This window comes from Schistocerca nitens, chromosome 1 (assembly GCF_023898315.1).
Source record: "Schistocerca nitens isolate TAMUIC-IGC-003100 chromosome 1, iqSchNite1.1, whole genome shotgun sequence".
In the NCBI taxonomy this organism is placed as follows: Eukaryota; Metazoa; Arthropoda; class Insecta; order Orthoptera; family Acrididae; genus Schistocerca; species Schistocerca nitens.
The window spans coordinates 356,531,995-356,548,681 of record NC_064614.1 but is presented as its reverse complement, the minus strand read 5'-3'; the positions used below and the strand labels follow the sequence as shown (position 1 = coordinate 356,548,681).

At 40.2% G+C, this 16,687-nt stretch overlaps 1 protein-coding gene across 1 annotated transcript in view; it reads right to left on the bottom strand.

Moving 5' to 3' along the window:
• LOC126248845 (transcription elongation factor SPT6) overlaps positions 1-16,687 on the bottom strand; it is a 181,317-nt gene that overhangs the window by 123,339 nt on the left and 41,291 nt on the right. The window contains exons 6-8 of the mRNA XM_049950270.1: positions 13,088-13,225; positions 762-870; positions 538-678 (exon numbers count right to left, since the gene is read on the bottom strand). Coding sequence (XP_049806227.1) covers positions 538-678; positions 762-870; positions 13,088-13,225 — 388 coding nt within the window. The remainder of the gene's footprint in view (positions 1-537; positions 679-761; positions 871-13,087; positions 13,226-16,687) is intronic.

Below are 16,687 nucleotides of genomic sequence, written 5' to 3'. Positions count from 1 at the left end.
GAAGTTTCATATCAGTGCATACTCTGCTGCAGAGTGAAAATCTCATTCTGGACGCGCCAATGCCTTGGAAAAAGATATGAGATGAATGTCAACCAGAGTCGAACTTGTTAACGGAGCTGAATTAAATAAGGTGATAGATCAGGAATTGTAGTACTGAAAGTAGGTTAATTCTGTTAATGGAGCAGCAAAATAACTGAAGATGGCTGAAGTAGAGAGGTTATTGAATGATTAGCACCACTGCCTTCAATAATGAAGGACCCAGGTTTGATTCTTGGCACTATCTCAGATTTTTTCTGAGTTAGGAAGGTCTGACGAGGGGTCTACTCAGTCTTTTGAGGCCCAGTGAGGGAATGCTTGGTTAAAGAAACAGTGGTGCTGTCAGGATTTATCTACTGGCAATAACAGGTGGAGGGATTGGTGGTATGTATATCACATGTGCTACAAACATACATCACTCCTTGTATAGCCTTGCAGGAAGTGCGGGAGATGAGCATGGAACAATTATTTGATTTGATAGTAAGATGTATATTACATTACCTGGCATGATATAGTAGGTTTGCAGAATGCTTGTTTGTAAATCCATTCTGCTTCATCATCCAGTTCATCAGATCCCTCTGGTACAGGTGTAACAGGGATGTCACGAAGTTGCATTCTCTCTGGTATATCTTTCTCTCTGATCTTTAATTGACAAATAAAAAACAAAATAAACACAAATGCAATGAGGATCATAATTTATGTTCTCAGTCATGTATATAACATACCTCATTATCCAAATCTGTGAAATGTCCCCTCTTCAGTTCACTAGGTTCATAAATTTCAAATATTGACTTTCTAGTAGGCTTCTTGCGAGCTGCTTTCTTCGGTCGCCTCCTTTATATATGCACAGAAGAAAACCATATTGTGCAACATTACATGATCTTTCTTCTACTATGGCACATTACAATAATTTGTACAATAACACTGGCATATTAAAATGGAAATAGATTTGCAACAATTCCAAACTCTACACAATTATTTATTCAAATTATTTAACATTTTAAAGAAAAAAAATGGAAGATTTGGAGTAACAAATAGCAGAATATATTACATTAAACACATCAGATGAGAAACTTAACTCTCTGCAACAATTATTTGATATAATTAAATTGTTTCTCACTAAAACACAATTAAACAATATACGGGGTGGTTAGAAACAGTCTGGAAAGCTTGCAAGGGTGTTACAGGGTAGGTTAGCTCAGAAATAATTCTTAAGGAAAAAATTTAATACATTTTGCTGTTTCTGAGTTAATTAACAGTGAAGTTAGCGAATCAGTCAATTGCATGTGCAAATTCAAGCAGCCCGTCAGTCACAATTAGTGTCAGTTGTTCTCGCAGCATAGATGATAGCGTATGAGACTGCCCAGCCTTTGGCTCAGTTTCAGTCCTTACTACTATCCCATGTCCAATTATTGTATCATACTCTTCTTTGGTTTTACGAAACCAAACAAAAGAATATGTTTGGCAACATTGTCTCTGGCAGGCTACTCAAATTGCGCAAGCAATGGCCTGACTATATAAATTCAATGGTAATTAACTTGGAAATGGCACAATACATTCAATTTTTTCTTAACAATTATTTCTCAGGACAACCTACCTGCAACACCCTTACAAGCTTTTCAGGCTGTTTTGGCCATCCTGCATATGTATAATTCTGAAGCTGTGTTACATTTTATCACGGAAAACATTCATCATGAAGTGCAGTGAGTGTACTGTAGTAATGAAACAAAATTTTCACTAAAAATAAGCAAAAATTGATATAATTCCCTATTGCTTTCATTTTGCATTTTTACTCACATTTCATAGAATTTGAAACTAATTAAGCAGTACACAGTTATTGTGTTGTCATATTTTGGAGGATTTAACAGCAGCACCTTTTTCATAATCTGCTGGTGTGTGTAATGTAAGAACTGACCATTTCATCTTAATTTACTGTGGCAAGAAATTTTTTAGAATGGTGTTCACATCACCAGGTATATGCTGAGTCGGACTATGCTCTCTCCAAGTAATTGGCAATAGTGGGTTATTCTCCAAACTCCCCAATTGCAAAATGGCACTATACCTGCACTAACATGAAAATCAAATATTTAGCTAACAGCCCAAAGCACAAATTTCAAAGAGATGTGGATGAATATACCTACTATTGTGTGTTGTACAGTATGTCTTGCTATTGCGTAATGGACAACTGCTCTAAAAATTTGCCTACTGTACAGAAATCAGTCTATTTCAAAATAATAAATATCTCTTTTTGAAAAGACAATTTTTTCCTATAAAAGCTTTAAAGCAGGCTATTCCAAGTTGAGTGACCACAGGCAGCAGAGCATGCACAGGAACAGGTGGTTCAATGTGGGTAAATAGCTTACATGTCGGCAGTTAGGCAGGTGGGCTGCAACTTACATGGTCGTACTTCCCTAGTAGAGTGCACACTGACAGGAGTGACCAAGCAGTTTGCCCATGTGCAGAACTTACGCAATAGGTCCACCTTGCTGGTAGCCTATACTATCGATGCCTGCCTACATTTCAGCTGAAGAGTGCTTTTTGGCATCTGTATGCTATGGGGCAGTGTTGGAAAAACCTGCCATAAAGGTTGATCCTCAAGTAAAACTTCATTCTGTGTCGTGTAGGGTTTGTTCAAGCAGCATCAGGCAGATGATGGTGCCTTATCTCTAACCATGTTGCAGTGTTAAAATAATTTAAGCAAGATAACAACAAAGAACTGTGACTGGCAGTTGTGACGAAGCAAGATGGGATATTTTTACTTCCCCTCGTGTTTTGTCATCTGCCTCCTTAAATTCGTTTTTTTTTTTTATTTTAACTGATTACCATTAACATACATGAGTATAATCTGCATTTTCATAAAAGAGAAAGGTTGGCCCTCAGTTTTAAAGAATATAACACCAGATCTAATTTTGTGCTTAGTTTTATGTATGCAATTGATTTTTTAATTTATTTTGACTACTCCTAGTTAATACTTTTGTTATAGGGTGGAATCAGTAATTGTTGCGTAACTTAAATTCTATTGTTGACGTATAAACAAATATAAATTCTGTACTAATTATAAACATTTGAAGGAACAACTAATAGTATTCTTAAACAATCTTTTTGGCTCTATTCGAAAACATGTTAGCAAAGCTGGCTCTTAATTAATTACAAAGTAATTAACAGTTTTGTCCAAAGAATGTTTGCATATTTCTATTGGTTAATTTCATAATTTAAACAAATAATTCGGCTTACTCTTGTAGTAGAAGAAACTGTTAAAAAGAACAAAATTTTCTATGTATTCAGTTAATTTAATGAGTTAAGTTTTAATTGTAATTTCTGTAAATTAAACTTCGAACAATGTGTAGTTTCAGTACCTATTATTGTGAAGCTACATAAGGGCCCAATGTTTGGTCACGAGACAGACAGCCCATGGCCGAGTTTCAGACGAGAAACCTGTGTTGGTTAGAACAACAAAAAATGCACCAAAGTAACTGTGAAATAAGTGTAACACAATGAGGCCATGTGTTAAAACAATGAAAGTGTCTGTTCCATACATAGCTGATTGTTCCGAAAGAACTGTGAATTACGTGGTTATGTTTTTACTGCTCATAGATATTCAGCAGTAAATTATTGCAGCAGTATGTGGATGTTCGCGTGAAAACTATGTATGAGGCTTATTGAAAGTTAAACAATAGTTCACTGGCCATATTGAAGGTGTACATGAGGGGGTTGTGAAAAGTGAAAGTAAACAACTGTGAAACACAAATGGGTACCTGTCGACTCGACTACATCATTTACAGTAGACAGTGCTGCACTTCCATCCTCTATTTTTTCAGCAAGTACGTCGACACCGAGGACAACAAATGAAGAAACAAAGAAGGTGAACCGTAACACAGTCACAACCTAAGAAGCCTGTTTACAAATATTCACAGTCACAGTCAAACACCCAATATAGCTATGTTATTACATTTTTTCAGCAGCAGACACACATACACAAAGGCGCGCGCGCGCACGCACACACACACACACACACACACACACACGCACACACACACACACACACACACACACAACTTGCACACACATCTGCAGTCTCAGAGAACTGAAACCCTGCAGATGTGTGTGCAAGTTGTGTTTGCGTGCGTGTGTGTGTGTGTGTGTGTGTGTACTGCTGACAAAGGCCTTAATGGCCGAAAGCTATAATTGTGTGCTTTCCTTCTCTAGTATTGTTACATTCCATCCTGGATTTTCCATTGTTTGATTATTTCATGTTTTACAATTCAAATTCAGCTTGAATCCAATATCTTTGATAGATGAACTTTAACAATTTATTGGTTTTGACAATGTTCGAGGAAAAAAATAATCCCCAGACAGTTTTTATAGTCTGTGCATTTACTGTGGTGGAACTGTATTCCATCATTACAGCCCTTTCCAACAGTTGTGCAAATTCTGTTTCTTTGTTCCAGTTGTTGAGAAACACTGAGACAAAGTGTTGTTGAAAGTATGTTAAATGTAAGATAACGATATAGAAAAAAGGCAATTTTAGGTAATTATCTTTCATTTGGAAACTGAATTTTGGAGTGAAGTTGAGTCAGTTCAATAGACCTGTCACTACTCAACAGGAGTATCTTTCGAGAGGTATAAATGGTTGGGAAATTTTGCTTCATTAAAAACATTATAACAACTGTGAAAATAATTCATGAAATTAGAAACAAAATATCTCAGCAGAAATTTAAAAACATCATCTCTGAAACACTGCTTTTGTCAGTACTGGAGAAGATAAAACGAGTGAAAGATTATGCCCATGGTTGTTCCTCCTGTGATAGAGTAAGAACAAATGGGCTATATGAATTTTGCCAAGACTTTTACATGAAATTAAAAGTAGCAATAATATTTTGGACAACGTTATGGGGGATTAGTCTTGTGTTGTACATAATATCACGAAGTAGAACTTCTGATTTCAGAACCGGTCAGCAAAACTTTCCCCTGCTGAAAAAATGTTGTAATCTTACCAACTTTTATTATTTTCATTATTTTTGTCATTCAAAAATCAGTGCCTCTGCTTATTAAACACTAAAATCTCACAGGTGCCTTTCTTCAAAAGGGGTAACACCACTATGACGCCATCCACAAACTATTATTCATACCAGTATCTCCTCTTGTAGATGGCGTTACAATTAAAATGTTTGCATTTTGGCACCATTGCAGAGTTTCAAAAGGCAGAAAGAAACACTACTTTCATGACTTCCACAGAAGCATTAGCTATTATCAAGAAAATGTTGTCAAGGCCACAATTGAAACCAATTTCACACAAACAAACTGTAATGGCATAAAACTGCACCACAGTCCAGAGCCGTAACCAGGTTGCAGTCACTGGCAGCAGCTGCGGATGAAGACCTGTTGATGCAGCAACCTTTCACTGTCGGATCACTTTCGCATCGACCTCCTTCTGTGCAATGACCCTCACACCTAGAACACTGACCTCATTCAAGATGTTTCGATGTGACCCAAAAACATTACTTCTTCCACAAAGGTCAGTGGTATTTAACCCCACCCCCTCCCAAGGGTCAACCTCTCATCACTGAACAGCTGGGCAGTAGTATGATGAAGTCTGTACCACCCAGCACTGTACATGTAATGCAGCCACCAATGGCATCTCTGGGACACAAACCACTGACTGCTGGGCTCGTGGTAGCCAGCCAACCCACAACTGCCACACAGTGCAAGACATACTGCAACAGACACTCAGCTGAGCATCACCCCTCCCTTGCCTGTGGTGTTATGCTCAATGCCCGGGACAGCCCTGTTGCCTATAATTGGTTGCTGCTACCCCGTCCTTTTGAAGCTAGCAACCATCCACCAAAATGCAGAGGTAGTAGAAAACTGTATGCTGCTATCCACTAATGCCTGTATTGGTGTATCCATGCCAGCACACTTGGTCCACCACTTGCTATCTGCCTGCTCCAGACACACTAATCTATGATTGTTTATGAGCCATAACAAAGGGTTTCAACTGTAATCTATGAGGCTATTAAGAGGTGCATTGACAGCCAACTTAGAAGTGTTAGAATGGCAAGGCATTGAATAGAGATTTCAGTGTACAATACTCAAAGCCAGGAGTCTGTCAATTTAATCACACTAAGGGGAAAGTGTGTCACATCTTAAAGGATGTGACAGTGCAACATGGAGATATTATTGGAGGATTACACAGAATTATTTATACCACCTAGCCCACTGCCAGCTATGCTAGTGCAGCATAGAATTCCCACTGGGAACGAGCCAAACAAAAACCATATAGAGTCCTACACCATCTATAATCAATGGCGGAGGAGTTTATTGTGCAACAGCTCCGGGGTGGAGTTGTAGAAGAAAGCACCAGTCCCTATGCAGCACCTATCATCATCATTCTAAAGAAGTCCCCAGTGGTAAGAAGGCTGATAGATTCTGCTGCAACTATGGGTCTTTAAATGAATCGACAGTCATGGATGCTTACCCAGTGCTAAAAATTAGGGAGACATTAGACAATCTGAGGAAATGCCCTTACTTTGCCACCTTGGATTTACGAAGCAGGTACCACTAATTAGAGGTATCACTGGATGATCGACCTAAAATGGTGTTTTTAGTTACGTTTGGTCAGTAACAGTACTGTCAGATGTCATTCAGTTTGAAAAATGCACAGGCAACTTAATTTTCCAATACTTGTTACACAGGGTGCTACAGGGTTTGAAACGGAAACAATGTGTGTCTACCTACATGTAGTGCATCTACAAGAGGTCTCTGATCAGTTACATATGGTACAACCGACACTTAGTTTACGAAAGCGCTATTTTGTGTTACAGGAGGCCAACTACTTATGCAATATTATTGGCCAGGACTGAGTAAAAAATGACCCTGACTTGAACAAGCCATTAAGGATTTTTATAGCACAGTAAAGGAATTAGTCATATCTTTGGATCATTATTTTTTACGGAAAATTTATTCCAAAATTTGCACGTTTAGCAAGACCCATTACACAGTTATTAAAGGAGGAAGTAAAGTATCACTCGAATTCAGATTGTGAAGCAACGTTTGAACAATTAAAAGATTGATTGGCCACCAGTCTCACCCTCCATTTTCCTGACTATCAAAAACAGTTTATGTTGTCACATGATTCAATCAACCTTGCTATAGGCCATGTTTTGAGTCAAGGGGTAAATGGGAAAGAACACCCAATAGCCCTTGCATCTCGACAGCTCAATGAGAAGGAGAAAAACTATTCAACTATTGAAAAGGAAATACTTGGTCCAAATTTGGCATCACCTATTTACATTATTATCTGTACAGGCAACATTTTTAGATCATGATGGCTCACACAGCTCTGAAATGGCTTCTGGGACTAAGAGATCCAACCAGGCATCTGAGCCACTGGCTTTATGGCTAAGCGAATTTGATTTTGAGGTTGTACATCATTCTGGGAAATCTCATGGAAACAAGGACACACTTAGTCACAAAATACATGAATAGAATGTGTTGGGATAAGAACAGAAGAATGGCGAAGAGCTCAGGCCACGGACCACGTTTGCAGTTTGTGAGACAAGTGCAATTCAGCTCTGATTGTAGAGTGCTGTACAAGCAAACAAGGTGCAGCTGCCACATAAGTTGTGCCAGCAAGCTCGCTGGACGAAGTACTGAGGCAGGCTCACAATTCCATTTTGGAAGGGCAGATGATGTTCCACAGAGCACCATGTTGCAGAAAATTATTGGTGGCCTACAAGGAAGGAAGATGTACAGTTTCACATCAAGACATGCATTTCTTGGGCTCAAAGAGTCGAGCTGAGTTATCAGTAAATCCCATTACAAAGATTTCCCGAGGTGGACAGACTATTCCAAATAATCAGAATGGACATTCTGGGTTCCTTTGCACAAACATGAACAGTGAATTGATATGCATAAACTGTAACTGATCATTTCTCATGTTTCTTGGCCACTATTGCAAGCCAAATCAACAGGCAGAAACCGGTGGCACAGGCTACGGTTAACCAACGGATACTGAAGTTCAGAATGCCGGAGGCCGTAATAACTGACCAAAACATTACCTTTACATATTGAGTTATTGACACAATTGTGTTCAATAATATGCATAAGAAAGTTACGAACTAGTGCACTACATCTGAAAACAAATTGCATGACTGAAAGGGAACATCATATTATATGGAAATTGTTGTTATGTAAGCATTAGCCATAATGATTGAGACACACTACTACTATATGTAGTAGGAGCACAGAACTCAAAGATCCGCAAAAATGTGTGTTTATCAGCATATAAGGTTAGTTTTGGCCAAAAAATGCCCTCACCTTTCCAAGTCTGCAAGCCTATCCAAGAATAGGGCATATCTTCATTTGGAATTTTGTTAAAAGGTCAAAAAGTACATGGCACCACGTTAAAAAGCAGATTACAATGGCCCTTGGAATGTAGGAAGGCACTCACAATAGAGAGGCAAAATTGCCTAAGCAGGACATCCAACAGTGGGTAATGCTATCTAACTCTTACATGCCGAAAGGAAAAACTAAAAAGTACATGTCTTGTTATTGAGGATCTTATCAAGTAACTGATATTATGATTATGGTTAACATTAAACTACGACTTCTGATATGAAGCACAGTGGTGTATGTAGAAAGAATTCATCCATTTCATGGTGAACCGGAAGCACTGCCTCTCTTGCTAGCAGCTCCTTCCAAAGGGGAAGGGAAGTGGTCGGAGACGATATGAGACAGAAAAGTAAAACTAGACAACTGAATCAGTTTTTCGAACATGCCCATATGCCGTAAGATCTGCAAGCTAATTTTTTGTGTTTCCGTATTAGTTATTAGGGATATTTGTGAGTATATATTATGATTATGTCTATGTTTTGCTTTTGAAAGAGATCCACAAGTGAGTTCAAAGGATACATTTTGTTTAGGTAATGGGTTAAAAGAATTTTTCTGGTAAAACTTTTTATTTGCAATACAGGTGAGACCTTAAAGTGTGTCTAACTTAGTTTAGAAGAAAAACATTGATGTTGCATAGTGCAGTATGTTTATTGTTTAACTAAGTATATGGTTTGTGAAAAAGTGCTTGTGCTGACTTGCAAAAGGAAGTATTTTGCCAGTAAATGAGTGTGACTGTGTGTTGCACTTCAGCATTAAAAGATTTTTTATAACAGATGTTTGCTAGGTCAGTTTAGTCACTTAAGGTGATGGGGAGTTAGAGGAAGTACAACTCTCCACCACAGAATTATCACAGGGCCAAACCAGAAAAGTTACCTTCTGCACAACAAATAGTTATGCACAGTCCCTGAGTCATGCAAGTACACAGTTTCACTCTGATAAGCATGTGACCAAGTGGTCCAGGAGGTCATCACAAGTGAAGCCAAATTCTTTCAAAAGATAGGGTCACACTGGCTATTTTCAGTACCAAAACCAATAGTTGTCATTTGCATCTGCTATGAACAGGGTCATTTACACAGCACACAACCAACAGAACTGCAGGGGCAAAGGTTGTTGATAACTGGCACACAAAGGAACATTTGAAGATCTTCTTTCCAGTTAACCACCGTTATCACCAAAACCACAACCCAGAACACCAACATCATTAATCTACTGTCAGACCTATATTCTGACACCTGACCAAGGAAAACCTACCTTACTTAAATGACATGCTAGAACCACCACTTCCTGCTTCTCTAGACCAGATGATGGCCACATGAAATAGTGATGTGGCGATGGAACACCTGCTCGACCATGCAAAAAAGTATTGGACTGCACATTGCCACCAACTCATCGCCAAAGGAACTTCCCACATCAGCAGCCTGCATGATTCTGATGATAATAGAATTCCACTTTCACCTTCCTTTAACCTGCACCTCCATAGCAGTCATCTGGCCCACCAATGAAGAAGTGATTCAACCTCTGTGAGTGAGATTAGAAACTCGCAAGTTTGAGCATCACACCAATGAGACAGTGTATATAACATAACACAACGAGGGAAGGAGGACAAGCCAAGGGGAAAAGATCAGATCGGATTAGATTAGATTAGTCATGCAAGAAATGTTTGCTCTGAATTCGTGCGTCAGAATGTAAAGTGTAGAAACAATAACAGATATATCAGTGTCTCTGTTGCAACTAGACACTCTAACAGCAATCTGGTGGGCCACATTAATCTTATGGCCCTCATAAACTATCACACTTATTTGTCAAATTCACTCTTATCTAGCCAGGGATTTGTCAAACAACCCAAAACACGCAACAACAAAATTGTCAATTTATACTCATTTCTGAAGCCGACATTGTTCATGTATGCTTTATTCTGACATTAGTGGGAATGGCTACAAATGCAGGTAAAGCATTTATAACACTGACTTTGGCACTGTGTTTGGAGGAGGAGGAGGAGGAGGAGGAGGAGGAGGAGGAGGAGGAGGAGTAAACAAGATGAGGGTCCAGGGAATGGTTTAAAATGAGAGGGAAATATACACATGAGAACCTGTTTAATGCTGCTACAACCTCACACTGAAAAAGATGTCAAAAGTACATGAACATTTATTCTAAAAACAAAGATGATGTGACTTACCAAATGAAAGTGCTGGCAGGTCGACAGACACACAAACAAACACAAAAATACACACAAAATTCAAGCTTTCGCAACAAACTGTTGCCTCATCAGGAAAGAGGGAAGGAGAGGGAAAGACGAAAGGATGTGGGTTTTAAGGGAGAGGGTAAGGAGTCATTCCAATCCCGGGAGCGGAAAGACTTATCTTAGGGGGAAAAAAGGACAGGTATACACTCGCACACACACACACACACACACACACACACACACACACACACACACATATCCATCCACACATATACAGACACAAGCAGACATATTTAACGACAAAGAGTTTGTGTCTGTATATGTGTGGATGGATATGTGTGTGTGTGTGTGTGTGTGTGTGTGTGTGTGTGTGTGTGTGTGTGTGCGCGCGCGCGCGCGCGCGCGCGCGAGTGTGTACCCATCCTTTTTTCCCCTAAGGTAAGTCTTTCCGCTCCCGGGTTTGGAATGAGTCCTTACCCTCTCCCTTAAAACCCACATCCTTTCGTCTTTCCCTCTCCTTCCCTCTTTCCTGATGAGGCAACAGTTTGTTGCGAAAGCTTGAATTTTGTGTGTATGTTTGAGTTTGTGTGTCTGTCGACCTGCCAGCACTTTCATTTGGTAAGTCACATCATCTTTGTTTTTAGATATATTTTTCCTACTTGAATGTTTCCCTCTATTATGAACATTTATTCTCTTCCACTTGATACTCTAATGATTGTTCTTTAAACATATCACCATGGAAGAACTTGAGAACTTCGATTTTTTTTATTTTATTGCACTCCTGCTTACACGCTGTGCATAGAATATTGACCTCCTCCTTAACCTCTTCCTGCACAAAACATGGCTGGGAAAGATGTGACACCTTTACCATTTTGGTAATTGCCAGTGATTATTTTGTTTTTATCCTTAATCATAGTTTCCATGATTGTGGAAACATACAATACCGGAAGACAAATTTTAATATAACTATTTTTCACTAAACATATGTGGTGAAACATCAACACAAGCAACATATACTATTTTGTCAAATTTTCCATCAATCAAAATTTCTGCCAAATATGGCACACACACTTAATATTTGCTAAGACATCAAATAGTGCAGTAAACAGCCAAATATTTGGCAAACATAGTAAAATTTGACACACTGTTTGGGAGGAAGGAAATGTAATGGCATAAAACTGCGGCACAGTCCAGAGTCATAACCAGGCCACAGTCACCATCAGCTGCTGTGGAAGAAGGCCTATCAGTGTGCTGTGGACGGAGGCCTATCAGTGCAGCAACCTTTTGCTGTTGGGCCACTTTCACGTGGATCTCCTTCTGAGTGATGAGATCTGCATCCAGAACACTGGCCCCATTCGAGATGTTTCGACATGACCCGGAAAATTGGCTACTTCCTCAATGGTCACTGCTGGACAGCGATATTTAAATCCCTCCCAGGCCAGCCCAGCATCACTGAATAGCTGATCAATAGTATGACTTTGGTCTGTGCTGGCCAGCACTGTAATTTTGACACAGCCACCACCATCTCTGGGATACAAACCACCAACCACTGACTGACTGCCTGGAATCCTAGGAGCCAGCAGCTCCACTACTGCTACAAGGTCTGAGGCAGCAGGGAGACCCAGCCAGCTCTCAGTACTGCCACTCCCCAGCCTGTGGGGTCCATGTCTGACACCAGGGGCAGACGGCAGACCCGCTACCTTTCCCTGGACACCAACCACTGCTCCACCACCCCTGCCTTCCTGATGAAGGTAGCAGCTGCAGCCAAAATGCAAAGGTAATGATCTCATCCCCGAAGAACACATGCACTGGGGCATCTGTGCTGGCATACTCGGGCCTGAGGGTCATTCCCGGCACCTGCTGCAGCCACTCCGCTCTATGTTTGTTTAGGATTGTTAACAAAGTATTTGAACAAGAAATTGTTTACCTACATCATCTGCATGTCCACCCACATCCAGCAGGGAGCCACTCGCCTGCAAATTCTTAAGGATGCACATTATAAAACAACAAGAATACACCTGGTTTGGATGGTTCATAAAAATGGCATCAGAACAGTTTCGGCCATATTGCCCTTGCAGTCTGGCACGGCAGTAAGACAACAGCTGTATCAAATGCTCTCAAAGCACACAATACGAGCTGGTGTATTCAGCATTGCCTACAATTTTATAAAATGGCCACTGCATTTATTATGTCATATTTAAACTGGAAAATCAATAGGCATATTGCTTTCAACCCTAGTCATGCACAAATAAATAAAAACCGATATGTATGCCGTCACACTTGAATTGATATCTAGATAAAGATAATGAATGATTCTGTGAAGAAATAGGAGTCAACCTCAAGAATAATGTGACATGCAAATGGTAATGGAACATGATGAACAGAACATTACCTATGAAGTATAATGTGAAATGAAAAGTAACACAATTTTTTTCCAAGAGATGGCAGAGTAAGTTATAATGGAACACATGTACGTACCTTCTTTCAGTATCTTCTCCGTCATCATCAACATACTCATCATCTTCCTCTTCTTCTTCATATTCATCTTCACCATACTTCTCAAACTCATCATAATCAAAGTCCACACCAAAAATGTCCTGGGCTTCTTGCAGGGCTCTACAAGTAATGATCAGGGAAAAATACACGCCATCAGTAAGCTACAAGATGAACCAAAAGTGTTAAACACATATTACAGCAAACAGCACTAAGCCTAATACACTTAGTCCATCATCTGCAGTCCTCACATCGTATTGCAAATAATATTAAACCTGAGACCTTTAATTCATCAACAGTATTTTTTATGAACTGTTCAAAGCAAACTAGAATGTGTATCTGCATATTAATGCAAGTTTTAAACTGAGATGATAGTCCACCGATTTTCTTCCCATACAACCACCTTAACCCTTGGCTCCTTTCAGAGTAACCAGTTCCGCTGTAAATCCTGCTCCATACACCCGCTGGAAACAACTTATTCTAGCCTCACTAACAGCAAATCTTACAACATCAAAGGTACAGCTGAAAGAATCTACTCTCATGCTCATAAATTAAGGATAATTGCAGAATGTGGTGCCACACAATGTGACACTACACAAAACTGGTGCTAATAGCATAGGCACGTAGGGAACGCACACGACACAGATCTGTAAGTCCATGGTATTGGTGATAAGTTGAGAAAACCGCCCCGAGACACATGTGCTACAAAACGCCTCTGTTTCCTGCGCATGTACCCCTACATCAATACGGGATATGATCACCATGCACAGGTACAAAGGCCGCACAACGAGTTGGCATACTCTGGATCAAGTGGTCGAGCAGCTGCTGAGTTATAGCCTCCCACTCTTGCACCTGTGTCTATCAGAGCTCCTGAAGTGTCCTAGGGGTTTGAAGACATGCAGCGATACGTCGTCTGAGAGCATCCCAGATGTGCTCGATGGGATATAGGTCTGGAGAACATGCAGGCCACTCCATTTGCCTGATATATTCTGTTTCAAGGTAGTCCTCCATGATGTCAGCTCAGTGGGGCCGTGCATTATCATCCATCAGGAGGAAGGTGGGACCCATTGCACCCCTGAAAAGGCGCACATACGGGTACAAAATGACGTCCCGATACACCTGACCTGTTATAATTCCTCTGTCTAAGACATGCAGGGGTGTACGTGCACCAATCATAATCACACCCCACACCATCAAACCACAACCTCCATACAGGTCCCTTTCAAGGACATTAAGGGGTTGGTATCTGGTTCCTGGTTCACACCAGATGAAAACCTGGTGAGAATCACTGTTCAGACTATACCTGGACTCAACCATGAACATAACCTGGGACCACTGGCCCAATGACCATGTACTGTGTTCTTGACACCAGGCTTTACGAGCTCTCCTGTCACCAGGGGTCAGTGGAAAGCACCTTGCAGGTCTCCGGGTGAATAAACCATGTCTGTTCAGTCGTCTGTAGACTACATGTCTGGAGACAACTGTTCCAGTGGCTGCAGTAAGGTCCTGAGCAAGGCTACCTGCAGTATTCCGTGGCTGTCTGCGGGCACTGATGATGAGATATCGGTCTTCTTGTGAAGTTGTACACCGTGGACGTCCCGTACTGTAGCGCCTGGACACATTTCCTGTCTGCTGTAATCGTTGCCATACTCTTGAGATCACACTCTGTGGCACACGGAGGGCCCATGCTACGACCAGCTAAGTTTGACCAGCCTCCAGTCGACCGAGTATTCTACCCCTCATAAACTCATCTATATGTGATCTTTGAGCCATTTTCAACACACAGTCACCATTAGCATGTCTGAAAATGTCTGCACACTTACTCGCTGCACTGTACTCTGACATGCACCAACACACCTATGAGTATGTGGACTGCTGCCAGTGCCACCATGCGATGACCGCAGGTCAAATGCACCGCATGGCCACATGGTCATACCCCGCAAACTGCCCACAAGAGCGTTGTTTCACCATGTATCAGCATTATCTTAATTTATGAGCATGGGTGTATTTGACATTTACAATTTAGTATCAGTCATAAGTTTCCCTAGTGAAATAGCTGAAGAAAGTGATGCCCTAACTGATAAGGTATTCATGCCGCAGATGGCTATCCTATGGTAAAAGGATAGTCAGATTATGATGCACAGTCAGTCACATCACATAACATAGCCACATGTACAGCCCAGAAACACCCCAAGGAAATAATTGAAGTTATTAATGACGAAACAATGGAAGATTTTTGAGAAAGCTTTAAAAATGTAGAGTTCACTTAAGTGAACTCTACAAAGAGCCCACATAGTCAGCTCGGAATTGAACATATTTTTTAATCAGTCTGTATTCATTTCGAAAAGTAGTTCTCCCGCTGCCACCTTTCCCATCAACACAAAAGAATATTAAATGCAATACTAGAATGTATTCAAACAGATCTTTTATCTTCAGAAAGAGAAAGGGACACCTACTAAATGGTCACAACAAGTAAAGATTAAAATACTTTCATCCATTACTATATCATGAAACTTTCTGGCACATTAACATTGTGTGTCAGACCTGGCTCCATACCTGGGACATTTGTCTTTTGCAAAAGGCAAAGGTCCCAGTTTCAGGTTCTGCTCTGGCATACAGTTTTAATTTGCCACGAAGTTTCAAGTCAGCACATTCTCTGCTATAGAGTGAAACTTCTTTCTGATATACTGTATCATATTAAGTAAAATTCTAAAAAAGTACACGTCTTGTCAGAAACTGACAGATCTGATGGATACAGTGAGCAGCAATTTGTCACTATTTGTTTACAATACCGTAGTGTACAGGGAAGTGTCACTGTCGAGCGACTATACTACAGGATGACGACTTGGGCATTTCCATTTGGTGTGATGAATGGCAGCTTGCTCTTTATGGGAACAAGTTAAAGAACATGAGTGTGAAAATTAATCCAGTAGTGTTCAACTACAGCATTACTGCTGCAATGTTGGATAGTCACATCAACAAAATATTTAAATGTAAGCCTGCAAGCAACATGTAATGAAATGAACACACAAGGGTGGCTGTAAGAAATGTGAATGATTGGCTCCAGTTAATTTGGAGAATTTTAGGAAAGTGCAGCTCATCTTTAATGGAGATGACATATGGAACACTTGTTCAACATATTCTTAAGTGCTGTTCAAGTGTTTGATATCCTTACCAAAGAAAGTTAAGCGAAACAGTACTAGCAACAGACACTGCAGACTGATTCAACTGTGATCAACATATATCTCACATAAGAACTGTGAAGAAAAGATAAAAGAAACCAAGGCTCATACAGAAGCACATAGACAGTTGTTTTTCCTTCTCTCAGATTTTGAGTGGAATAGGAAAGGGAATTACAGGAAATGGAACAGGTTATTGACCACCATCCACCATATGGAGGGCTGCGGAGTTGTATGTAAATGTAGGTGAAATGAAACCAATACTGAATACTGTTAAAACAATGACAGGGAATGATGACAATACTTCCATTACAGAGAATGGAGCATTGTGAAGACAGTCCACGTGTTGCAGATTTTTTATGATCACTTTTTGAAAATAGATAAGAAAATTATATCAACACATTAA